The sequence below is a fragment of the Mustela erminea genome, chromosome 14 (genome assembly GCF_009829155.1).
Source record: "Mustela erminea isolate mMusErm1 chromosome 14, mMusErm1.Pri, whole genome shotgun sequence".
Taxonomy (NCBI): domain Eukaryota; kingdom Metazoa; phylum Chordata; class Mammalia; order Carnivora; family Mustelidae; genus Mustela; species Mustela erminea.
The window spans coordinates 3,334,940-3,361,283 of NC_045627.1; the positions used below are offsets into that span (position 1 = coordinate 3,334,940).

At 55.4% G+C, this 26,344-nt stretch overlaps 2 protein-coding genes and 1 pseudogene across 3 annotated transcripts in view; 2 read left to right on the forward strand and 1 right to left on the reverse strand.

Moving 5' to 3' along the window:
- C14H1orf198 (chromosome 14 C1orf198 homolog) overlaps nucleotides 1–26,136 on the reverse strand; it is a 32,136-nt gene extending 6,000 nt beyond the window's left edge. Inside the window, exons 1-3 of one of the 2 annotated variants that reach the window (XM_032313722.1) lie at nucleotides 25,733–26,136; nucleotides 11,687–11,737; nucleotides 144–692 (exon numbers count right to left, since the gene is read on the reverse strand). In XM_032313722.1, the coding sequence (XP_032169613.1) occupies nucleotides 144–692; nucleotides 11,687–11,737; nucleotides 25,733–26,074 (942 nt within the window). In that variant the 5' untranslated portion in view covers nucleotides 26,075–26,136. Of the gene's footprint in view, nucleotides 1–143; nucleotides 693–11,686; nucleotides 11,738–11,825; nucleotides 12,337–25,732 lie in introns of those variants that run through there. The other variant, XM_032313723.1, reaches the window with a different exon arrangement.
- On the forward strand, nucleotides 14,748–15,360 carry LOC116573552 (60S ribosomal protein L10-like). The gene has a single exon (XM_032313725.1). It carries the CDS (start codon nucleotides 14,987–14,989, stop codon nucleotides 15,287–15,289), a length of 303 nt encoding a protein of 100 aa, XP_032169616.1. The 5' UTR covers nucleotides 14,748–14,986; the 3' UTR covers nucleotides 15,290–15,360.
- On the forward strand, nucleotides 14,829–14,926 carry LOC116573807 (annotated as a pseudogene).
- Nucleotides 26,137–26,344: the final 208 nt, after the last annotated feature.

The following is a 26,344-nucleotide window of genomic DNA, read 5'->3' on the forward strand; positions in this document are numbered from 1 at the left end:
CCCAGCTCTCCTGATCCCCGAAGTCCCCACATGGAACAGGCAGGAGAAAGAAAGGGAAGAAGAAGAAGAAAGTGAGCCCATCTGTGGTCCACCCATCTTGTGGGAGGTCTCCCTGGGTCACTCCTGGAGGAGGGGCTGCCCACCTGAGTCGGCATGGGTTCCGAAAACAGCCCATCCTCCACGTCCTCCACGACGTCCTGCTGGTCCTCAGGAGAGGGCAGCTTCCCTACGGGCTCGGACGGGACGGCTTCCTTCCCCGTGCTGGCGCAGGCCTGGACAGGCTGGGGTCTCTCATGCTCGAGGCTGACACACGGAAAGACGCGCTGCTCCTGGCGGACGTTGCTGGGCCTCTCCCCCTTGGCCTCCCTGTCCTTCAGAGCGGGATCCTGCCGGTAACAGGCAGGCAGGACCTTTTCACCTTTCTCCATGGACTTGATCTGGCTGGGCGTCAGCGACTGGAACTCGGCCTCGGGCCCCTCTCCCCGGGACCGCTCCGCGTTGATCTTCCAGAAGGAAGCTTCCTCCTCCTTCCGGGCAGGACCCAGGGCGTCCAGGCTGGAGGACTTGCCGCCCTGGGAGGACCGGAGGGCCTGCGAGCCCTGGGACGCTTTTGACAGCTGTCTTGGCTCGCTGGCCGTGCCGCTGGCTGGCTCTTGGATGGATAAGGAACAGACGCTGAACTCCATCTGACTCTACAGTGGGGACACAGAGGGGAAAACCGCACAAACCTTAAAATCCACGGCAATGGGTGCGTGGCTCCCACATCCACCCACCCGACCACGGTGACACGGCTTGTCATCCGCCAGCTGCATCCTTCTGTCCTGAGGGCTATCTTCAGGACGGCGGTCCGCACACCCACCCCAGCAGAAGCGTGGACACCACGGCCCCGCCACACTCCAGGCCACCGACGGCGCAGACTGACTCAACGAGGACCCTGGCCTCTGCCTGGTGAGCAGAGCACCTGCTCGTCTCCTTGAGAGTGCTTCCAGCACCTTCCAGAGGATGGGCTGTCTGGGGGTGACCGCCCTCCCTGGAAGGTGAGGAAGAAGGTGCACGGCTCAGCGCACCCTGGCCCCGCAGTGGGGGTCGGCACCCAGCCCCGGCGCCCGTGGCTCCCCACGTAGGGTGGCGGGTGGCGGACACGGCTGAAAGAAACCAACAGAGCCCAAGCCTGCTTTCCTGGAGGAAACAGCACGGGGACCCACCCCACCCGCCCCTGCCGGACATGCCGCCTGCCACAGACCACACGTCTGGGCAGCTCTTGCACTCACGTGTGGAAGCCCTAACGCCCAAAGTGAGATGGAGGAGGAGGTGGGGCCTCTGGGAGGGGATCGGGCCACGACCATGAGGGCACCACGATGGGGTTAGTGTCCTTGTGAGAGGACCAAGAGCAATGGTCTCCTTCCCGCCATCCAAGCACACAGTGGGCAGGAGGCTGTCTGCCAGCTGGGAACCCAACCTTCCAGCCTGCACGACTGGGGCAAAGCAATGTGTGCTGTTTAACACACACCCCCAGCCCACATCTGTGCTGTCACAGCAGCACTGGATGAGTGAGAACGTGGGTCACACGGGGCTCTTGGGAGAGACGCCCCCACTCAGCACTGCTCTGCAGCTACAACCTTGACCCAGGGCCTGAAGCCCGAGGCCGTCACCCGCTGGAGACTGCGCAGGGCACACACCATGCCCGAGCGTCCCAGAAACGCTTTGCTCCATCCAAGGCTGCTCAGCACTGACCTCCAGCAAAGCCGGCTCGATGCCGTGGAGAACCCACCGGGAGGGAGAGGGACGGCTCAGCCACACGCTCAGCCACACGCTCAGCCACACAGGCCGGGGCGCGCATTCTCCCAGGCTCTGCACAGCAAGCAATGAGCTTCTACGTTTCTACAAACCACCTTGAACCTTCCTCTCCCTACTTCTCCCTGAGACCCCCTTCTTCTTCTTTTTTATTTTTCTAAGATGCTATCTGACAGAGAGAGAGTGTGTGGAAGCCCTTGCACACAAGCAGAGGGAGGGGCAAAGGGAGAAGCAGGCTGCTCCCTGCTGAGCAATGAGCCCCATGTGGGACTCGATCCCAGGATCCTGAGATCAGGACCTGAGCCTAAGGCAGTTGCCTAACCAACTGAGGCACCCAGGCACCCCTTCTTCTTCTTTTGTAAATAAAAGTAGTGAAACTACAATACAGAGAGCTTGGGAATTAGAAAAGAAGTCGTTCATAAGCTTCCCTTCTTCTGTGACCCCTACCTTTCGTGTTTTTGTGTTGCTTTTTCATTTCAGGAGGCTGGGATTCTGTTATGCCTGTAATCTGGGGCACTGTGGGCGCGCCTCAGTGGCACAGTCGGTTGAGCATCTGACCCTTGATTTCGGCTCAGGTCATGATCTCGGGGTCACGCCGTTCTAATTAAGGCGCGACCATCTCCATGCATATAGCTCTTCCTATGCAGAACTCATTTCTTCAGATACCTTTCCAGATGTGAAATATCAAAATCCAGAAGGTTTAAGACCTTTCCTTTTTATGGTTCGAGAGGCACACCAGCTGATCTGTTTTCCAGACCTGCCCCAATTTCTACCACTGCCAGCGATATAGCAAGACTGTATTTTCATTTACTGTCTCATTTAAACACTGTGCTAACTTAATACACAAAACCTGGTTCTTTACGATTGTAAGGCGTAATCCTTCCCTGGGTTTTTACACAGAGCGTTCGCCCCGACTCTCACCGATGAGCACAGACGTGTTTGTCAGAGAAGGATGAAACCGTTGCTTTTCCAGAGAAGGATGATGTGCGGGGCACAGGCGGCTCGCTGCAGTAAAGAGAACCCCAGGGAGAAGCCATCACAGCCCCAGCTCCGCCGATCACGGTCCCCCTGAGTGCAGCTCATGCATCGGGCACTTTCCCTAGCTGCTGGGCTGGGTTTTTTAAAAAATGTTCCCTCTTACAAGTGAGCAAATGGAGATCCGGAGCAATGTGAGCAGACGGTCCTGGGTCACTAGCCCGTGAGATGCAGCTGGATTTCCACCTGGATCCAGCGATCCCAGGCCTGAAGCTACGCCGGGCATCGGGCCACGCATAACAGCCACTGGTCACCAGGGACGACATCCACATAAACGTCAGGACGTCCTGTACAGGGCCGGATTTGGGTAAGTACGCTAATGATCTAATTTGATTTTGAAAGGACTGTTTCTGAATGAGCCACTCAGTACTCTGTATATTTCCAAATGCCACAACAGAATACAGGGAGACTGTGGGCAAAGAGATGACGCTTTCTTTAAATAAGCAAGTTGCTAAAGATACCTCGGAAGTGGAGACCAAGGCTTAGAGCAGAGATGACTTTGATCTGGAAATTGCAATGTAAGGAAGGCGCTTAAAACTGAGCATTTCATCACGCCCCAGGCTTTTTTAGGATCAGCAATTTCTCCAGTGGGATCTCTGCTCAGAAGCCTCTGGAAGGCTGGGCTGAGCCCTTGTGTACGTGGAGGGCAGCCATGGACCGAGCCAGGGACGCTGCAGAGAGGAGGGGTCCCACTGGTCCCCAGACCGCTTCGGGCCACCATTGGTAGGGTCCCCTGGCGGCACTGGCAGGACGCGACAGCCTTGAACAGAACGAAACGATGGAGGCTGTGCCATGTTCCTCGGGCAGTTGGAGGCCATGTGGCCCTCCTCAGGGGACAGTGTCGTCTGATCAGAAGACACGGCTATCCTGACAGTAGTGGCTGCTTGGTTTCAGGGCTTTGGGGTGAAATGGGGGAAATAACTTAGAGATAAAAAAATTTCTAGCATCAGGGTGCCTGGGTGGTTCAGTGGGTTAAAGCCTCTGCCTTCGGCTCAGGTTATGATCTCAGGGTCCTGTGATCGAGGCCCGCATCGGGCTCCCTGCTCTGCAGGGAGCGTGCTTCCTCCTCTCTGCCTGCCTCTCTGCCTACTTGTGATCTCTGTCTGTCAAATAAATAAATTAAATATTAAAAAAAAAAAGTTCTAGCATCTTTGATTCAAAGCCTTTTTTCCTGGGTATACATCGTTTTTAATTTTGCGAAGAAAACAGGACTACACTCTCCTAAGAAACAGTCCTGCCTGATCAGCGGCGCTGGAGCCGGGTCTTCACCAGGAAGGTGGAAAGGGTTCCCTGTTTGTATTTCAAACACACACCTGCTGGGAAAGGACAGGGCAGGAAAGAGAAAAGGAGCAAAGGACCTTCCCCGTATCTAGATCTCATCTCACTTGGCTCCAAACCTCCAGGAACTCTATAGAGAACCCGGAGCAGGAACAGGGTCTCGGGGAGAACAAGGCCGCTCCTCCCAGGCCTGCGCCCCGCTCCGGATCGCTCCTCCTGCCCCGGGGGGTTCACTGCTGACCCATCTCCAAGCCAGAGGGAAAAGCGCTTCCAGACTCATCTTCAAAGACATGCTGTTGGGCAGGTCATAGGCAAGGGGCACCTTCCACTTCAGGCCGTTTCAAAGGTGTCGCTGCTTTTCCCTTCTGCGACTCACCCCTCCCGGGCTCCTCCCTGCTGGCCACTCCCCTGCTCCCCCAGACCAGGGCTCCAGGGCTGCTCTGGCCTGCCACGCTTCCCCCAGCTGCCAGACAACCAAACGGCAAAACCACCCACCAGCTCCCTAACCCTGAATCTGGGCTTTCTTCTTTTTCAGTAAAGAAAGGGAAATAACCATCCTTGCCTTGCCAGACGGCCAGGAAGATTAACAAGCAGATGCCCCTCAAGGTCTGCATCTTAGACAAGCACCTGGGGTACAGTAAGTGCTCAGTAAACACAAGCTACTTTGCTCTTCTCCTCAGTCCCCATGTGGGGCGTCAACAACATTCCCAGTGGGTCCCCTCCAGGCTCTGGCTCCTCCCATGCCCTCCTGTGCTCACCAGGGGCAGGGGTGTGGTGCCTGCTGTCCAGCGCTGCAGGGGGTCTATGCTGAAACAGCAGAGCCGGGGGATGGCCCCCTTTTGAGCGCCCAGTGTCAGGCCCTGGAGTCAGGGCTGCAAGCCTCCCTGAAAGTATCACGGCCGAGACACTGCCCTGTCCTGTGGCCTCTCCCAGAGCCTGCGGTTCTGGGACAGTAGGGACTCTGTCCCCCTCGCCTTCCACCATGTCCTTGAAGGTCACACCGTACCACTGGTCCTGAGAGACGGTGTCAGGGGTGCCCTTCTGTCTCTGGAATAGATCAGTGAGAGGGATGGGGACAGCCCGGCCTTGTGAAACCCACAGCTCTAATGGAGGGGTTGGGGGCGCTGCACTTCTGGTCCCTGTGATGAGCTCCGCAGAGCAGAGAGACAACCAAGTTCCAGATCCCATTTTCTTATTTCTGGAAAAAAGGCTGAAGCGCTCTTGGGAAGGGAGGTGGTGCCGGGTCCAGCCCCTCCGCACTGAGCGACCCCGAGCCGGGGCCCCGCGGAAGGACGCTGTGTGTGAGAAGCAGCAAGGGGGTCAACGACTCCAGCTCAGCCGCCCCGGATAGGGACAGGAAGTTGGGCTGGGGGGGATCCGACACTGCGGGCTCCCGTGATTCCTGAGATGGGACATGGTGGGGAGGCATGGTGACAGCCCACCCCCTACACCCCCGGCCCTCGCTGAAGCCCCAGGGAGGACGCGCGGGAGGATTTCGTCCCGCCAAGCCGGGACTGGGCGTCAGTCACCCCATGTGGGGACCTGGGTCTCAGCTGGCCACGTCCGTTCTAAAAACAGCAAGACCACAACTGAGCCCAGCATCTATTTTTATACCCCACTCACTGGAGAGGAATGTGTAATATTTCAGTAAAGGGGGAACGCACGCAGCCAAAACTAACTGTTTGGCTTGGCAGCCTCCGGCAGATCTAAATTGTTGAGACAAAGCCTGCAGAATCGTCAGGAAATATAATAGTTTACTGGAGCACATCAGAATAAACCCACAAACCATGTAGCACCTAATCTCCCCACCTCCTCCTCCAAAGAAGGAAAAGAAGGGGAAGATACACAAAACTGGTAGAATCACGAAACCAGCAGAAGTGACAGCCTGACAGGAAAGACGCATGATGCGGCCACCCGGACACTGGGAATGTCAGACCCTCCGGGCGAGCAGGGGCGGCTGGGCCCAGTGGACTCCCCGCCCCAAATCCCAAAGCACAGGCTTGGACTGGGGGCTAAAGAACATTCCCCTCTACTTTTCCCAGGGAGCTAGGGGACCTCCAGACACGTGGACAACTCCCGCTCCGGTCCACGGGGCCCCTATGTCGGGCAGAGTGAGCCTGGGGAAAACCCCACGGAGGCCCAGCAGGTGGTGGGTGCACAGAGGCCCCAGGGGCCGAGGTTGTAAGGTTCAGGGACAGCGTGGCCTCTCCCCTCCAGGGCCTCGTCCTCTCACAAGGACAACAGTAATGCCGCGTTGTCACCTAAGAGGCAGCGTGCGAGCTATAACACACGTTATGCACGCGGGCTTGGATGCCTAGTCCACACCCCTCACTTTGTGCCTTGATTTCCTTGTCTGTAGAGGGGGGTTGTGGGGAGGCTCACACGGGGGGAAGGCACCAAAAATGCTCACCACAGATGAGAGTAGGGGAGCCGCTCACCACTACTATGGTGGGGAAGTGCGTAAGCACCTGAGTGCCGCGGGTCTGGGGGACAGGTTGGACCTTCAAATAGTTGCAATGGGGGCTGAGCAAAGGCACTGAGGCAGGGGAGCACAGTGCCTGAGGGACGGGGCTGAGGGGTATAGGACATAGCAGGGGCCAGAGGCACAGGGCTGGGGCCGCTGGGCTGAGGGAAGGGACACATCACTCCAGACACGGAGACCCAGGATAAAGGTCAGGGCGCCACAAGGATCAGCTCTGGGTCTCAGGAAGGAGAGCTAGGGACAGTACAGGGGTGGAGGCAAGGAGGAGGGAGAGCTGACTGCTGGTCAGAAATTGGGGGGGGGTTCTTGGTGAGGAAGGCCTGGAGACAGCAAGCAGCCCAGGAGTTAGGCTGTGATGGGGGCCCAGGGCAGCTATGTGCGACCGTGAGTCTCCAACACTTGCCGGCAGCCAGGAGGGACAGCCAAGCTGTAGCTTGGAAGCCACGGCCTCCCCGACGGCAGAATGCCCTTCCGTCCCGCCCAGGCAGGAGCCTCCGGCAAGCCAGGCAGACCCGAGCTCCACTCTCTCTCCACTGATACAAGCTACCTGCTGTTACTCTCTTCCTTGGCCCCTGCCAGAATCCAACCCACAGCAGGAATGGCGACACTGACGCCCAGGCCTGGAGCAATGCCACGTGTGTGCCAATGCTGGACCCAGGGCACAGCGCACAGGAGCTGTGACACCGTTCTCTGATCTCTCAAACATTCAGCACAAAGGCCCCTAATTGCTGACTCTTCTTCCCAAGGAAGAAGCTGGAAGGGGCTAGAAGGACTCCCTGCTCTGGGAATGGTCTGTATCAGCCCCCAGAGACCTTTTGATATGAAAGGAATCAAGGAGTAGATCCCCACCAGCCAGCTTCCATCCCCAAAAAGGCAGTGTGCACTGGGAGGGGGACCAAGATGGACAAGAAGAAGCCAGGAAGCCAGACAGCCCAGGCGGGGGCAGGGAAAGGGGAGGCACAGTTGCGGGTGGGGAGGTGTCCCTAGAGCCCAGTGACCCAGCGAGCGCCAGGGCCTGACCTGCTTCTGCAGACATCGCTACATTCCCCAGCGCAGACCCCCCGGGGAATGTCAAGAATCCTCTCTGCTCCACGCCTCCTCCTCTGGAGCATTCCAAGCGCTGAGTTTCTTCCTCTCAAAACATCAGCAGCATGAGAGAGGAATCCAGCGTGGGGCCCCACGGCACCCCCCCACCAGCTCGCCCGCCAAGCTGATACATGACCCCCACTCCCACCCAGCTAAGCCTCCCTTCCAGGATGGAAGACGGCAGAGAAACAGCGGCACCGGGCAGGTGACCCAGGTGGGGAGGATGGGATGGAGGACGAAGCAGGGTTCGGAGACGGGGGAGAACGGCTGTTACGGAGCCCTCGGGGGCCCTCAGGTTCCCAGCACGGGGCCGGCTCAGGCTCTGCCAGCGGGAGCACCGCCGGCTGGCCTAAAGGAAGGATCCCCAGAGACGTACAATAATCGGCCAATGACCCCCAAATCCCTGGCATTCTAGGTTCTGCCAACAGTCATGACCTTGGGTCAGGCATTCCCTGGCCTCAGCTGATCTATCAGGGGCTCAGGAGTCAGAGCAGCGGGAGAGCTGGGCACGCAGCTGGCCCTCACTGAACGTCTGCTGAACTTGTATCTCCCAACACGTGTGTACATGCGTGTCATGGGAACGGGGAAAACGACAGAAGGAATGTGTGCGGAAGCTTTTCTCCTGCGTGAGTTCTGCCGCCGGAGCAGGCCAAGCACTCACTGGACAGTGTGTCGAGGGCAGAAGTGTCTACTCACCTCTGAGTCTTAAGCAGAACATCTGACAGAGGCTGGATTATAATAAATGGCCACTGAATTTCTGAAAAATCGATGAATGAGGTCACAGAGACTGGCTGGAGCACGGAGGCCGCCAGGGGCTGGGGGAGGCGAGCTATCTGAACGGGAAAGAGCTTCAGTTTTGCGAGAGGAAGAGTTCTGTGGCTAGAGGGTGGGGACAGCTGTCTGACCGTGCGAGTTCACTGAATGCCACAGAACTGTCCACCAAAAATTGCTAAAGTGGTCAATTTCATGTGTAATTTACAACTGAAAACTAAAAAAGGAAAAAAACAGATGAGGGAGCAACAGTCGAGTGAAAGGACCCAGTGTCACGGCCGCCGGGGGAGAAAACCCTAGCAGGAAAATGCCTACATGTCAACTACACTCAAATTCAATAATTGTTTAAATAAATAAACTGCTACAGATTCTCTGCAATTCACTATGAAGAGGAGTAATCTATTTCCCCCGACCTTGAACCCAAGCTGGACCGTGCCTCAATACAGCCAGAAGAAGCAAGCAGAAGTGACACAGGGCCACCTCCCAGCCCCAGTCTCAAGCAGGCCTGTAGCCTTCTGCCCTCGCCCCCAGGGGACTCTTCCACCATCACATGAAGAAGCCCAGGCTGGCTCTTGGGCCACACGGGGCCCCATCAACACCCAGCACCAACGGCACACGGAAGAGAGCTTATCTCCTGGAGCGGCCACTCCCACGGGACAGCTGTCCAATGCCCGGAGAGCCATCCCAGCCACAGCCAACGGAAGAGCCGCTGAGACCTGCTAACACCGCCGAGCCCCAGAATCGTGAAGCTGTGGGGTGGTTTGTTGCACATCAACAGATAACAGACGGAGAGAAGAAGGTGTCACATGGGGGCAGGGGGAGCAAGTATCTGCATCTGAGCCCCGAGTCCTGCACCTGGAGATCTAGGCCACCCTGTCGTGCCTGAAGCCACCTCCTGTTTGCAGCTCTCCAAAGAGGTTCCCGCCAGTCTGGAGGTCTTATGGCTGGGGAGGTGAGGGGTGGGTCCTTCTAGAACACGACCTTGTCTTGTGAAGACTGAGTAGGGCAGGCCTCTCCGCTCTCTGCAATGCTATTTTGCCTCTACTAGGTTATAGCACTCAGCTGCATAAGTGTGACCTCAAGAGATCCAACTAAAAGGTGAGGCCCCCAAGTGAGCCCGCCAGTTGGAGACGTAAGCTGGTTCTCTGCTAAGCAGGCAGCACCTATTAACTTCTGGAGGCTCCTCAGTTGACCAGGTTCCTAAGGGACGCGGCTCACGACTGCGGACTCTGAACACGAGCACACGTGTGATCCCTGACCCTGTCGGCTGTCCTCGTTCTCGGGACACCTGCGCACCAGGCTGGCCCCAGGCAGCTGAGCCCCGTCGCAGCACCCAGCCCAGCCACTGCCCATCCTTGTCCCAGAATGTCATCTGCAGCAAGTTAATAATAGATGGCATGTCCCATCTAGCGAACAGCGGATTCAGGAACATTTCACAAGGTAAATTCTTAATAGAGCAGATATTCTCATGGGGCACAAGATGGATTTAGGGCTTAGGACGTTCTAACTCTTTTGACCTCTCTGCCTTTTCATCACTGTGACGCCGCCAAACGGAGGACCCGGTCCAGGAAAATCTGTGCCGCTTTCTGGGACGCTGCGTCCCAGGCTGTTTGGTCCCAGCCTGCAGGGGGGCCATCTGCCTCTTACCACCAGAGATCACCCGCAGGGTTAGTGCTCCTCGGTTAACCCTGGGGAGACCATCGAAGGAGACGGAGGCTCCTGCTGACTGTCGGCGTGCGGACGTCCTCTCTACCCACCCACAGCTTCCCTTCCAGGGTGCCCGGGCGGGGTGGGGGGGGTTCCTGTTGGTTGCAGGGGCTCCTGTGTCTCCAGCCTGCTCCTTGATATCCTTCAAGCAGCACCCAGATCCCTCGGGAGACCCCAGCTCCCAGGCACACCACCTTGCTCACCCTGCCCCCTGCACAGACCTAGATAAAAAATGCCACAACGCATGTGTTTGCACTGTTGCTGTACGGTGTTCAGGACCTCACGGGACAGCCCGCTGGGGGCCGAGGGACTCTGTGCCCACCAGATGAACATGGGCCCTGCGTAAATGCCACGAATGCTCAAAGCCAGCTCCCGGCTCTCCCATGAGGACCGCATCATACGCTCCCCCATCCCCATCAGGGGTCACCCTTGGCCCCATCAGCAGTCACCCACCAAGTGCTGCCCTCAGCCATCTGAACCTTGTCAAACATTTTGAGACACAGGCCCCCACATGAGGGCCTGCTGGGTGTCTCGCAGACCCCCCTCCCCCAATGCTCTGCCCTCACTCAGACCCACCGACTCCGCAGGCCCCCTGGATGCCCACTTCTGCTGGGACAAGCGATGCAGGCTCAGCGGAAAACCAAGCACAAGGCTCGGAGCTTCAAAGCCCTGATCTGACCTCAAGTCGAAGCCCTCTTCCAGGCACACTGCTATCTTTGTCACCCCTATTACGGGAAGAGCCCCCGACACCCAGCACTAAATGTTCGAGAATCATGGCATTTTCCCCTCTTTTTCTTGGGTGACAGACACCTGCCTCTGCGTCCCTTTGCATCTTTGCAACTAGGGAGGCTAGGGGAAATGAATTAAAATCAGTGAAGCTGATACCATTACGCATCTCTGGCAAGAATACCAATCAATAATGACGATGATGACAATAACGATGGTAAAAAAGTGACCAGAAGTGAGAGGTCCTGGCGGGGCCGTGTTTGCTAACACCTACCTGTGAGTGTGAACCCAGGACCCCTTCAAGTCTGCAGGGTGCCCAGAATGTCTCTCTATTCCCGCCCCCCCACCCCAGACTCTGGTGCCTTAGCACGGAACCCCTCCAGGCCACCTCCGCAGACCCGCTGTGTGGTCCCTTCCTCCCATCCTCCTGGCCCTTCTGAGCTCATTGTAATCAAAGCAGATGTTTCCCCCACCCCAAAAGCTTCCCACCAAGCTCTGCCTTAGTGCTGGTGGGGGCAGAGGTAGGAGCGGAGGAAGCCCCCGACGGAGCTGACCCTGCTTTCCCAGGACAGCTGGGGCCCCAGTCAAGGGCACCGCAGGACCCCGGCTGGTGGTAACGACGGCCACTTGAATCCCATCACGATCCCCGCACCGGTCTTCCGGCCATCACAACTCTCTCCTCTCCCATGCTTCTCCAACGGCAGCAGGGCCTCTGCCTTCTGAGGCCACCAAGCGCTGCAAGAAAAGGAGAGAACCACACAACTCTTTCTTAAAAGGACAAACAAATCTAAATTTAATCCAACTTACCCTCGTTTCCCAGGAGAAGGGGGCAGAGTGCTCATCTTGCCAAGTTATGTCCTGAAATAAAAATTCAAGAATCAATGTGAAACCCAAACCCAAACATACCCCATGCAAACATCCACCCAAGGCCACGGGGGAACCGAACTTGGGATGCATCTCAGCTCCTGGCTCGGGGCAAGAATGACGATTCTCTGCTCCGCGGCAAGTGTGCTGTCCTCCTCCGTCTGGCTCCCTTCTCACCTTTCCAGCGGAGGCGCCCTGGCCAAAAGACGCCCAGTCACCGTGTGGGAGGCCCCGCGGGGACTCGATGGTGGGGATGTGAGCAGGAAGGGAAAGGAAAGGGGCTTCACGGGCTTGGGCCTTGGCTCTACCAGCGACGGCACACGAGGCCATGCTGGGAAGAAGACGCAGTCCTCAGAGCCTCAGTTTCCCTAATTTGGAAGAGGAGAATCACGCTTCCCTTGCAGGGTTGTGGAGACGATTCAGTGAAGAAACAAACGAACAGAATGTCAGGCAATAATCCTCCAACCAATGCCAAGGCAGCTGAGCCCCCCACCCCCACCCCGGAGATCTGAAAGGCGCGACCAGCAAAGTCCATGAAAAACATGTGCATTTCATGCCAGTGGCCGCTCGGAGTCGGAGCTCTGACGCCGCTCACACCCTCTCCAGGAGAACACGATGGCAAGAGCCCTTCAGAAGGGTAACCCAGAATCCAACCACGGCCCCACTGTGCTCAGCTCACTGGCCTGAACAATGATGGGAAAAGTCGGCTTTTCTCGGCTACCCGCTCCAAGCCCAGCCATCATCCTGTGCCGGGAAACGTCTCTCATCTGTGCTTCGCTTCTCCTGGGGATATTTTCTGAACCCAAAGTTGGGACATACTGGGCGATATGGACTCAACATGGGACAAAGTATTTTCAAGTGAGACGGTCCTTCCACAGAGCCCCCTGGGGAAGCGAGGGCCTCCCCTCAGAGGCAGGAGATCAGGCTGTGCCCTCCGCTGTAAGGCACACAGGGTCTGCAGAAAGCCCACTCTTGGAGCCCCTGCCTTTTCCTTTGAACTTGCCTGCCTCGACCCCTCAGCCCCCAGCTGCCAGGAAACACTACAAACGCGAGGGAATGTGGGCCACGGCCCTCCCATTTGGAATTCCAGCTCAACCCGAGTTACTTCTCAGTTTACAAACCCTATCCCTCCAAAAATGGAAGTGGGCTGCCCGGAGGAATGTGAGTGAAGGAGCCCTTGAGACGAGGGAGGCCGTCGGCCCAGCCTCAGCTGTCAGGGCTCCTGGGTCCAGTTCAGACCTCAGGTGTGCGCGGGGCACAGCAGCAGAGCAGCGGGCGAAACGACTTCCACGTCTCTCCAACTCTACGAGCTCGGGGCCCTCTAAGCTCCTCTCAGAATCATCAAACAAGAAGGACTTTGTTTCCACATGGGGAAAGTGAAGGAGCCTAACGGCATCTATGCATCATTTATTCTAGATTTGAGTTTGAGGGGAAAGTATAGGAAACCAACTGGCAAGTGGGCTCTTTCAAAAAAGATTTTTATTAATTTATTGGAGAGAGAGCACACAGAGGCACACAAGCAGGGGAAGGGGCAAAGGGAGAGGGAGACGCAGAGCAGGGAGCCCTGCTTGGGGCTCGATCCTAGGACCCAGAGATCATGATCTGAGCCGAAGACAGACACTTAATGACTGAGCCACCCAGGCGCCCCTGTGCTCCTTCTATCCAGACACGGAACAGCCCAGTGGCCACCTCTGTGGACAGAGGAGGAGCTAGAGATTAAATGGGCAGGTAGAGGCAGGGGAGGGGGGTGGAGGCAGAGGAGGAGGGGGCAGACCCAGGGACCACGGCACACTGGAGCTGGGTCCCCTTATCATACGGTATAATCCGTCCTTCTATATTAGTTATACAGCTGCAATTGGCAAAACTTAAAACAAGGCTTTCGGTTTGCAAGGAAAATGAGTGTGAGACCAGAGGACCTGAGATGGAGCCCGGAGCTCGGCGAGCACATTGTCACCATGGGGCAGCCCGCAGTGGCTAACATTCTGGGGGGGCACAGACAGAGAGAGGGTCACACCGGGATTTCTCCCCAACTTGGTGTCAATAGTCTTTTGTTTGCTCCAGCAAGAAACTCAGTCAAGGGGCAAATTCCTTAGATTTCTGCAATTCTGAGCTCATAAAAAATAATAAAACACTTAACAAAAATAAACATGCCAAGCAAAAATGTTATTGGAGCGCTGATGTCAGCCGTGGCTGCACGCTCCAGCACTGGGAACAGACTCTCCAGGCAGAAGAAGGCAAAATGGGACCAGACCTGCAAAGTGGCACCGCGTGCACACTACGACGTTCTCTTTCTCCTTCTGCCACGATGATCAGCACACAACCAAAACGTGGCCAGGCACACACTGGTGGACGCCCACATCTGCCTTCTGCAGGGTGGCCAGGAAGGGTCCACCATCTGCCGTTGCTGCCCAAGGCCTGAAACTGTCAAGACACCAAAACATCTGCTACTGGGACCCCAGGATGTCAAGGAGCGGGCTCGGATTCGGCCAACAGTCCTCCCACTCAAATTCCTCTCCCTAAGGGACGTCTCTGCCAGAAATAATGCTGCACCTCTCTGGAAATTCTTTCTTCTCTGGAACACGGCACAGGAAGAAGCCCAGAAGTCACCAGACCCCAAAACAGCAGGACAAAGAACAGAGTCCCAGAACACACAACCCCTGGAAATCATCAGAGGCCAACACAGCCCAGGGGAGGCTCTGCTGTTCCCAGGTTCCAAGGACTCCGGGATGGACAGACATCACGTCGTCTTTGCCCCAACACCCCAGACACCCTGAGTCCCTCTTACTGGAAAATGTTCACCAGACACAAATGTTCTCCTCCTGGCAGAAAAAGTACTTTAAAAAAAAAAAAAAAAGAACATCTGTTCTCTGCCCCTAGTCCCAGAATGCATATTTGCATAAAATCTCCAGCATTTACTTGACTATTTGGTAAAGAATGTATACCCGAGTGTTCTAAGGTCTCTGGGGGCCTCAGACATTTGTACTTTTGGAGGCTACAGCCAGCAGGGTGCTGGAGCGGGCTCGTACCAATTCACGGGACCATCAAATGTTCAGGCGTTTTTTGAACCTGCTGTTAAACACAGCCACTGCTAAAAATTAAGTTACATAAGCACAGTTAAAACACACAGTATTCTATGCAGCCTGTTGATTGTATGGGTTTCCGTAAGGGACCTTGGAGACAGCCCTTTCAGTGGATGCTGAGGTCTGACCTCATAGCTATCTCCAGTTTAGGCTGCACACAGCTATGCGGGGTGCCTTTGGAAAGCCCCAGGGCACAGTAGCCAGGGTCCACATTCACCAAGTCATCATGTCCATCCGTACCAAGCTGCAGAACAAGGAGCCTGTGATTGAGGCCCTACGGAGGGCCAAGTTCAAGTTCCCTGGCTGCCAGAAGATCCACATCTCCAAGAAGTGGGGCTTTACTAAGTTCAATGTGGATGAATTTGAAGACGTGGTGGCTAAAAAGCGACTTGTCCCAGCTGGCTATGGGGTAAAATACATCCCTGACTGTGGCCCCTTGGACAAATGGAGGGCTCTGCACTCCTGAGAACCTGGCACTATCCCATCCTGTCATATTCATGCCCACCAATAAATCCAACTTCCTGTCAAAAAAAAAAAGAAGGGGCACCTGGGTGGCTCAGTTGTTAAGTGGCTCAGGTCATGGTCCGAGGGTCCAGGGATCAAGCCCTACATTGGGCGCCCTGCTCAGTGGGAAGCCTGCTTCTCTCTCTCCCACTCCCCCTGCTTGTGTTCCCTCTCTCGCTGTGTCTCTCTCTGCCAAATATATCAATAAAACCTTAAAACAACAACAACAAAAACACACACAGTATTAGGGGGCGCCTGGGTGACTCAGTTGGTTAAGACTCCTGGTTTCAGCTCAGGTCATGATCTCGGGGTCAGGAAATCGAGTCCCACATGGGGCTTTGCACTGAGCGTGGAATCTGCCTGAGACTCTCTCTTGCCCTCTCCCTCTCCCCCGCCCAAATAAATTAAATAAAATCTTTAAAACACACATACATTGTCTTAAAAACAAAAATAATACACTCCATACCCACAAGGGTGGTGGATGTGGAGAGCGTGGAGCCCTCCTGCGCTGTTGGGGGAAATGTGGGAAACAGTGTGGCAGTTCCTCAGAAAGGAATTAAACACAGAACTGCCATTTAATCGAGAAGTTCCACTCCTGGAGCTGCAGCCACAAGAAGCGAAAGCAGGCACTCGGACAGGCACCTGAACTCCAGCACCTGCCGCAGCATTAGGCATGGTGGCCAGAATGTGAAATGATACCAGTGTCCAATGATGGCTGAAGAAACCAAAGGTGGCAAATCCGTACATAGAATCCCACTCAGCCTTCAAAAGAAAGGGAACTCTGACGCCGGCTACAATGGGAATGAACCGTGAGGACATCCTGCTAAATGAATACGTGAGCCACTACAGGGCAAATGGCACGTGACTCCACTTCCCTGCGGTGCCCAGACTCAGGCACATGCATGGAGACAGAAAGCAGAACGGAGCTGCCCGGGGAGGGAGAAATGGGAAGTTACTGTTTAATGGATTCAGAGTTTCTCGCCGAGGGGATGGGAAAGTTCTGAAAATGGACAGTGGTAATGGCTGCACAGCAGTGGGAAAGTACTCGATGTCTATTTAAGAAGGCTTACAATGGTTCGTTTTATGTTATATATATTTTCCCACAATAAAGGAATCTGAAAAAGCAACATTCGGCATAAGCCCAAACATACAACATTCTGGAAAAGGCAAAATTATAGAGACTGTACAAAGATCCGCGGTTGCCCGAGTTGAAGGGAAGGCAAAGCCCAGAGGATTTTAGGGCAATGAAAACATTCTGAACCCTACTGAGTCATGGACACTTTTCTCAAAACCCACAGAACGCACAACATCAAGAGTAAACTCCAAGGTCAGCCATGGACACGCCCATGTGTCGATGTCGGGTTCATCCACGGTTAACAAAGGTCCCACTCTGGGGGCCGATGCCGGCAGTGAGGGAAGCTGGGCACGTGTGGAGGCCGGGATTTGCCTCGGCTTCTCTGAGAACCTGAAACTGCTCGCCACACACCCTGCTCCTCCGTGGGTCCCCAGGCAATCAGCCAGGCTCTGGGTCAGGGTCCTCGCCCCCAACTCCCTGGGACCACACGCTCAGCAGTTACCCACACACCCCGGGCTGCGGCCGGCATCGCACACGCAGACACTCACCACCTTCAACTGAATGTAAAGGCCACAAATGAATTTTAAAGTGATTTCGGTCATTTTGCTTTTGAAATTACTTAGTTACGGGCACCTTAAGTCATTGGTTACGACTCCTCTGTACCAGTCATGACTCTTCCAAAATCATTCCAAAGTGAGAAACTCCGGACTCCACGTTGACTGCAAAGATGGCAAAAGTTTTACAGATCCTAACTGTTCCTCTTCATGAACGGGATTCGAGACTACTGAGCCTTTGTGTTTTTATAACTTTCTTTCCACCTTCAAGGCCTGGCCCATGAATTTTACCGTTGCGACTCAAGTGCGGGGCCAAGAGCCCCTGTGGACGGCACTGTCTGTTCTGGCTGCCCCGTGGGGGCCCCCGGGGTCTGCCCCAGGAAGGAAGCCAACCCAGAGGTACAGGCTTTCTCCCACTGTCCAAAGCCAGGCCTCGAGCAGCCGGCACACAGGAAGTAGCCCCCTTCCTGGAACATTTGAGGGCGCGCACTTCAGAGACTCTGTGGCCGGTGGGCAGTCCAGCCTACACTCTGGGCCCGTCTGCCACCTTGGCCTAAACAAACCGCACCTGCCCAGTGTACGCCCTCTTGAGGCACACCTGTCCCAGCTACTCCCTGATGCCAACCCACCCCCGGTCGCCCCCGGTGAGCACGTGGCCACAGAGCCACACCGGGCTGCCTGCGCCTGCTGGGCTGCAGGGTTTGCCCACCCCCCCGCCTGCCCCATCCACCCCGCATGCAGAGGCACCCTCGGTCAATACCGCCAAGTGGGTCCCACTGTCCCCAAACAGGGACTCCTACGAAAGCAAGGCAGGGTTCAGGCAGCTCTCCCGAGAAACCCCAGGTTTTCGGGCCCAGCTCGCTCCCACTCTACTTCGGAGTGGGCAAGATCCCGGCTCTGGGCTTAGTATAACCCGCCAACGTGAAGTCACAGTCTTCTATGAAGGCTGCAGGGCTCCAGCATAAGAAGAATCACATCCAAAAACGCGTTTGTCTTCATTCTCCCCAGCATTTGAGGATCACCTACGCGCAGCTGCAGCCACACCCTAACAGCACCCTGGCAGAACTACTGTAAGCCCAGCCCAACCAGCCCACACCCGCACCTGCTGGGGCGCCGACGTCCTCGGGATGACGGAACAGGTGCGCAGTTCGCTAATCTCAGGGTGATGGCAGCTGGAACCCCAACCACGGAGCGTTCCCGCCACAGACCCGAGAGATTCAGAAGCAGCAGCACCATCCTGGAACACTGCTAGGTGCTCGCTGGAAGCCTACATCGTCACCGTGCTCCTGAAGCCCATAAATTACAGGACTTCCTAGCTGACAGACGGTGGCATCTTGACTTAAAGGTCAGAAATTTAAGGAGAGCCTGGGTGGCTCAGTTGGTTAAGCACCTGCCTTCGGCTCAGGTCATGATCTCGGGGTCCTGGGATGGAGCCCCCACATCAGGCTCCCTGCTCAGCAGCAAGTCTCCTCCTCCCTTTGCCCCTGCTCTCCCCCTCCCCCTGGCTAGTGCATGCTCTCTCTCTCAAATAAATAAAATCTATTTAAAAAAAGGTAAGACATTTAAACTGTAAATACTGTAAAAGCAAGAGCCTGGGGAAGAGGACAGAAACGGCCCTATGCTGCTGACTGTCTCGGTCTTCTAGTGACGTCCGGTGGCCCAGTGGCCTGGACTCCCGGGCATCCCTGCACGGGGCAGGCTCTTCCGGGGGAGCTGTCTTGTGTCAACCTCTACCTCGAAGACGCAGTAGTGCAGTAAGAACAGGTGAAGCAATCCCATGCCTTGGCATGTAACCAAACAAGCTGAAACGTTACATCCACACGAAAACCTGCACACTGACATTTCCAGCAGCTTCATTCATCATCGCCACAACCCGGAAGCCATCGAGGCATCCCTCAGCAGACAAATGGATAAATAAGTGATGGGAGTATTACTCAGCGCTAGAAAGAAATGAGCTATCGAGTCCCGAAAAGACACAAAGAACCTTCAGAGCACACTACAAACGGACAGAAGCCAATGTGAAAAGGCCACAAACTAAAGCTCCGACTATACGGCGCTCTGGAAAAGGCGCAGCTACGGACACAGTACGTGCCTCAGCAGTTGCTGGGGGTGGGGGAGGGGATGGAGGAAGAGGCAGAGCACAGAGGAGTCTCAGGGAACTTTCTAACAATGGATGCGTACCATCACGTGTCTGTCCAGACCCACCAAATGCGCACACTGAGAGGGAACCCTAACGCAGACTACGGACTCCGGGGGAGGCTGATGGGCTAATCAATGTAGCTTCACCCACTGTAAGGGATACAGAACTCTTGGAGGATGGCGGTGGTGTTGGCAGCAGGGGAGGTGGTACATGGCGGCGGTGGGGGCGGGGACGGGAACGATACAAGAAACCTCTGTACTTCCTGCTCCGTTTTGCTGTTGACCTAAAGCTACTCTCACGAAGACAGTTTACTAAAAAACAAAAGTGGGAGAGGGAGGACAAATGATGACAATATGCCCCCCCCACCTTTTTTTACCAATGGCTTCTTTTTAGGGACTTTTATTTATATATTTATGGAATCGATGCTTCTGCCTCTGGCGTGTAATATATTTAACTCTGCTGAGATAGGAGGGTTTCCATAAACGCAAGGACAAAACCTGCAGCCCAACGAGAGAGAAACAGCTAGGGCTGAACTAGTGGGCACGCTCCACCGTGAATACAAATTCAGAAGCCCGGGCCCCTGAGGCCAGAGCAGGAACGAAAGCTCGGTGTCCTCCTGGTAAGAAGTGCAGGGGAGGTGGGAGACACTTCGACCATAACAAACAGAAAATGAGGAGGACATTTCAACAAACAGAACTGGCCTTCATGCTTTTTTTTTTTTTTAAATGGATTTTTCTCCAGTATTAAAAGAATCTTTTGCTTAAGAGTGTGAAAGTGATTCCTGCCACTGAAAGGGCCCCAGATCTGCCAACATGCTTCTCACCTCTGCCCCAACCCTCTCTGTGCGACAGTGAATCAATCACTGAACTTCTTTCCAAAACCCGTTCCGCAGCAGCCCCTGGGTCGCCCCCACACCTAGGGGCCCGGGAGAGTGCCTATGTGGCTGCCTTAGCTCCCAGGGCTCATCTAGTCAACACCCTTCCTCCCCTACGTTGGGTAGCAGGCCAGGTGCTACTCTGGGCAAAGAATCATCAGTTCAAAAGGAGAAGCCTGTGGGAGAGGCCCTGCAGCCTCCCCGCCACGGCCCGTGGAAAGAGATCTGGGCTCGTGGCCACGTTCTCAACTCCGGTCCAGAGCCAGGGCACAGAACCCCAGATGCAAGGACACAGAAAGCCACAGGAACCTGCTCATCTTTTCTAAAAACCGTCTGGACTCCACCAGACGGAAGGTGGGAATCATAATTATACATTCCACTTTCCTTAAAAAACAAATCCAAAATACTGAGAAAGTAACTCTCAATTTTCCTCATTTTTTTTGCCAAAGGCTGACAAAAAGGAAAAGGCCAAACTGTTCCAGTGGAGGGGGAAGAGGTGCCCTCATGTGTGACAGGTCCTGTATCAGGACCCCATACGGCCAAGCAAACGCAAATCTAATGAGTTAACACTCGAGGAAAGTTCTGGAAGGAAAACGACCAACTGCTTCGCAAAGCTGCTTCTGCAGTATTTGGATCTTTTCACAGTAACATGCAAATACATTATCTTCTATACCCTACAGTGATTTTATTGGCTTATTTTTTAAAAAAACAAACATCTAGGGGTGCCTGGCTGACTCAGAAGAGCGTGTGACTCCTGCTCGCGGGGTCATTGAGCTCCAGCCTCATGCTGGGCATAGAGGTTACTAAAAAAATAATAATAAACTTAAAAAAAAAAAATCTGGGCTGGCCAGTGTGGACCCTAAAGGAGGGAGAAGCAAAGCAGGCCCTTTGCAGGCGGCCCCTAGGACACTGAGTGGAAGCAGCGGCTCAGCACAGTTTGCTGAGCCGGGATACTCCATCCTGACCCCCAGCCTCTGGAGCACCCTCAGATAACTTCAGGGAAAGGCACTTCAGCCAGCTGGGGACAAGAGCTCGATGCGTGGGGGGGCTGGGCCAAGGCGTGGGCCCGCAGAGGCATGCAGAAGGGAGTGCCCTGCAAAGGGTGTCGGGGAGTCAGGGAGGCCCAGGCTCAGCCCCAGAGGAGGAGGGGAAGGCAGAGGGGAGCAGGGAGGCAGCCAGCCGGCCTCCAGATCCCTGCAGTAGAGGAAGAGAAGAGGATGCGTGAGGAGGGACACTTCCTTCCGACAGCAGCGGGTCATGCTAACCTGTTGAAGGCGGGGACAGAGCTTTCTGGCTCCGAGGCCCCATAACTCTGTGTTCCATGGCATGCGAGATCCCGAGCAGGGTCCCTGGGGACTGGCGTGTGGCACAGGGGCAACACCCTTCCTGCCCAGCTTCCCAGCTGCCCTTCCTACCTACTTTGTGGGAGGGGGGAGAGACACCAAATTCCTGGGGCTACCTGCTCATGGCCTGTAACACATCCCTAAACATTCAGCTTTGGGTTTTTGCTTACCTCTCCCCACCAATTTGGTAACAGGAAACAGCAGAAGCAGACTGAATGATCTCAAAAACCTTCTAAAATGAAAATCTAAAATAATAATAATAATAATAATTAATTTTTTAAAAAAGGAAAAGAAAATCTCTCATCTCCCAGGCCATATCCTGCTGAAGGAAGAATGCAGGGAAAGTCAGACCGCTAAAGGCCTGTTTGCAAACAAGCCTACAGGTTCATACCAAATACGAAAAGCCTCATGGGCCACTCATTTCACGGAGGGAGACCTCCGCCCTAAGCAGGTGGCACGGCCAGGAATGGAGGCCAGGTCTGGGGACCCCAGGTACCCCCCTCCTTTCGCTGAGAGAGAAGGAGTCCACCAGCTGCTCCAGATTCTCTGCATAGGAGTGGCCTAGGGACACGACGGCGGGGGGGGGGGGGGGGGGGGGGGGGGGGGAGCAGGCGTTGGTGGCCTTCTGTTGAAACTGTAGTAGTATCACATGTTCATGGGGTGGGGAGACTTTTTAAGGAGCTGGTGAAGATAATGGACAGCCGAGGCAGCCCTAAAGTGAGAATGCCTCTGGCTTCTAATGTAATGGGTTTTGAGAGATATTCGCTGAATTGACTCCCAAGGAAGTAAAAACAGAAAACAAACAGGTCCCCTCAAGGCTTCAGGGCACAAAGGCAGCCAATCTCTCTCCACACCAGGTTGGTCACCCCGGCAAGGGGGCATCTGAGCCCTGACCTTCCTGCCGTACAGACAGCGAGGGTACAACTGAAAACAGATGCCACGGTGTCACAGCTCTCTAGGCAGAGCGGTCCCACCAGAGGCAAGTGTGACCTGGGAGCAGAGCCCCGCCCACACTCAGGGCCACCGAGATCGATGACCATCAGTATGCAGCCGGGTTTCTGCTGACTTGTTCCTTCATACATAAGAACAACTAGACGCTGCTCACATCTGGAGGCTGTATTTTTATGATCAGACTTAAAATGTGGGATACAAAAAAGGTTACTGGTAATGGGGGAGAGGGCATTCAAAGAAACGGGTGACGTGCTTGTCCTCCAGGGTAGCTGAAGGGGTGGGGGGTACACCGTCCGAGGCTGATGTGACTGCTGATCTGGAGACAGGACACATCACGGCCACACTGCGGACAGAACACACCGAAGCTTCAGACACGTGTCCCGAGGCAGATCGCCAGAGGCCACCAGGACAGAGTTCCTTCTCACGTGGACAACCCTGACAGGCCAACCGCCAGGCTTTGCAACAGCAGAAACGTATTTCTTTCATGATCATGATTTTTGCAAGTGGCAACAGAGAGACTAGCTTATAACCCGCTTGCCGCCTGAACAACACAGGGCTTAGGGACACCTGTGCCCTTGAAAATCCATGTCACTTCTGACTCCAGAAACTTTACTGACAGCTTAGGGTCAACCAGAAGCCTTACCAGTAAGACAAACAATCGATTAACACATTATTTTGTATGTTATCTGCATTCACTGCATTCTTACAATAAAGTAAGAGAAAAGAAACTGTTATAAAGAAGATCATAAGGAAGAGAAAAATACATCTATGGTACAATATTTCACCCCACAAATCTGCATATATGTGGACCCATGCACTTCAAACCTGTGCTGTTCAAGGTTCAATGGCATTCTTAACCAGGAATGGCTGTAACCGTCTTTCAAGCCGGTAGGCCCCTCATGGGCATGATCTCGGCCCGCACCCTGTCAATGCTATTCCCATCACAGAGGCCAGAAAACCCCAGCTCGGGGAGGTTTGTGATTCAGTCACAGTCAAAAAGCCAGTAGATGGGGGAGCCAAAACTCAAACCCAAGACTCTCCGCAGAGCCCAGGCCCCGCCTACTTCGGCCTGAGGAAAGGCGGAAGAATCAGACAGTGGTTCCAGAGACAGCTGATTCACCAGGAGCACCCAGGCATCAGAAGTCTGTCTGTGGCTGCTGGGGGTGGGCAAGCCAGAGGGGACCTCCCAGGATCATTCTCCATGCCCTAACTGGCTGTGGAGGCTCCTGGGACACCAGAAGACAGCTCAAGTAGGAAGACACAAAGGGCCTTACTCGACCTGGTTTGGGGTCCTTCTGGACAACCCTGGGCCACCTATCTGGGCCACTCTGTCCGGCAGTCTCACCGAGGGTCACCCCTACCCCACCCCCCTTACCCATCGCCCCTTGTGCCCGGGAGCCAGTCCTCCTCCATGAACAGCCCTGGGCACAAGACCACCAACTACTCTGGTGCCAACCTCTTGCCAGGTTTGGGGAAATGCATTTTAAAACACCCCATGCCATTAAACCACACAGCCACTGCAGGCAAAAACAGACCTCGCGCCACGTTCCTAACTACCTCTCCTCGAATTCAGTGTCCTCTGTCCCTCAGCCGTCTGTGCCAAGTTGGCCAGAGGCATCGCAAGGCATCCTCTCAGCCCATTTTCTTAAAACTGAGTTCAATTCTGAAAAACACGGCTGGTCTGCTCCCGGAATGGCACGAAGGTAACTACAGGAAAGATTTCCGTTTTATTTTAAATCACATCGGGCTTCCAGATCCAGAAACGGGTCAGTCTGGCACCCAGTTCAGGAATCTGAGTACAAAATTAACTTGGCCACATCTTTCCTTATCAGTGATACTGAGCCCTTATATGGCAAGAGCTTTCTGGTGATGGGCAGGCATGTGGATATTCTTACCCGGACACCAAGCTAAGGAAAAATGACCGTCACTCTCCAACATCTGTAAGTACTTACAGGTTTACTTCCTCTCCTCTTTACTTACTCAGGACTTTTCCAAAGAGGGGCTGCTAGCTTTTGCATCACCCAAATCTGAGCACAAACACTGCAAATGGCTTCATACAGATGCAGATTTCTACACTGAAAATGTTGGTTCTTAAATACATTTTGAACCTGTATCTTCATCCCCCCCAGTACACCACACCCTTGTTTTTCCTGGCAGAGCCTTCTGTGTGTAAAAGTCCAATGCAGACTTTTCTTTGAATTCTCTTAGAATAAGGCAATTTGGGCAACATACTTCTGTCCTTCACACACCCCTCACATTAAAGTGGGTTTACGACCACAAACATTTTATATTAATAAATGTCTCAGCACACCCAAGCCTGAAAATCAGCTTTAAAATGCAGTGTTAACTAGAATCCCTTCCACAATCCACAACACCCTGGGAAAAACTCATCAACCCCAGCTTCCCTCCTGAAGGCTCCCAGGGTTAAAACAGAATGTGGGCTTAATTTGCACATTTCCTTTTTAGACTTCTTGCTCCTTTTGACTTTGCCCTTCATGGTCAAAGTTGAGTGTGAAAGGCCAGATTCTAACGGCACAAAACAGTGCAAATGCGAATGGCACCGAATGGGTCTCAGTGAAAGAAAAAGGAGAGAAAGACCAGGTTTCTAAGCAGCACTGAACACTCAGGCCTTTGTGACTTAGAAGAGGACATCCCTGAGTTTCTTCTCCTATAGTTCCAGCGTTTCTCCCCTCTCGGAAGTGTGGGGACGGGAGTCTAGATCAAAGACCCAGACATGCCCTTATATGTAGCAAAGGCTTGCTGGAGCCCATTTAAACTCATCCCTTAGTTTTTCGATGGAAAAACGGGGCCCTATGCTCGCCCCCCAAACCAAAGCTTCACATGGTGCTCACCGGTAAAACATCTCAGGGAAACATCCTAACCTTGGAAGGCAGGCACCCCTTCCTTCTTTTTATCCTGCTTGACAGTCTCACTTGTCCCGTACAACTCATCACAAATATTAATGTATATCATTTTCTAAGTGTCTTCCCGGGCAGGCACGGGCTGAGAAGTATTATCTCCGGTTTACCCCGGGACGGGGCAGGGGCGGGGAGAGAAACTGAGGCTCCAGGAGGTTAAGGCACCCCCGGCCGCACAGCCGAAGAGCAGAGTGGATTAGAGCTCGGCTCGGCTGGCTTACAATCCCCTGCTGTTCCCACCTGGGTCTGCCTCGTTTAGGAGCAGCCGCCTTCGTTTGCGGGAACTCTCCGGCTCTGGTGCGGCCCAGCCGCGCGGGTCTAGGAGGGGGTCTTTAAAGACCACCTCCTCGCGTCGATTCTCAAACTCCCTCTGGGGCGCCCCGCGGCGGCGGCGCCTTGACGCCCCTCCCGCCCACTGCCATCCCTGCCCCTCCTGCTTCCCAGCCCCTACCCCCTCGACCGGCGGGGGCGACCTGACGCGGACAGGGGCCACCCGGGCCGCGTCGGGGCGCGGGGAGGTGAGAGAGTTGCCGGCCGCGGCCGCACCTACCTCGTCCCCGAAGCGCACCACCTTCTGGCCCGTGGGCCCGCGCAGGCCGGGGAAGCGCGCCAGGTCCTCGGAGTCCCCCGAGTCCCCCGGGTCGCGGGGCGCGGGGGCGCCCGGCCCCACCAGGCACCGGTCGATGATCTCGTCCTGCTGCGCGGGCGGCAGCCGCGCCCACTCGGGCCCGTACTTCTCGCGGATCTTCTCCTTGTCCTGCATGATCTTCCTGGCCATGGGGCTCAGCGACGAGAAGTAGGTGAAGCGCTTCCGCTCCCGGTCGTCCAGAGGCCGGTTCCCGCTCATGACCGCCGAGCGCGAGGCCGCGATCGCCGCCGCCATCGACGCCATGCCCGGCCTGGCCGCCGCTCCCCCTTCCCGCACCCCTCCCTGCGCCGCGCCGCCCCCGCAGCCTGGAGCCCCGCCCCTCGAGCCCCGCCCCCCCGCCCCCGAGCGCGGAGCCCTTCCGCCCCCGAGCCCCGCCCCCGCGCCCGCCGACTCGGGAACCCCGCGCCTCACCGCCCGGGGAATCACCCGCCGTGCGCGCACCCCGGGGAACCCCGCCCTCCCCCACACCTCCGACGACCCTGCTGTTCGAGCCCGTGCACCCCCGGGACTCTC

Bases quoted from the DNA above. Each gene is read 5' to 3' on its own strand.
- LOC116573552 (XM_032313725.1), top strand. From the start codon at position 14,987: ATGCGGGGTGCCTTTGGAAAGCCCCAGGGCACAGTAGCCAGGGTCCAC.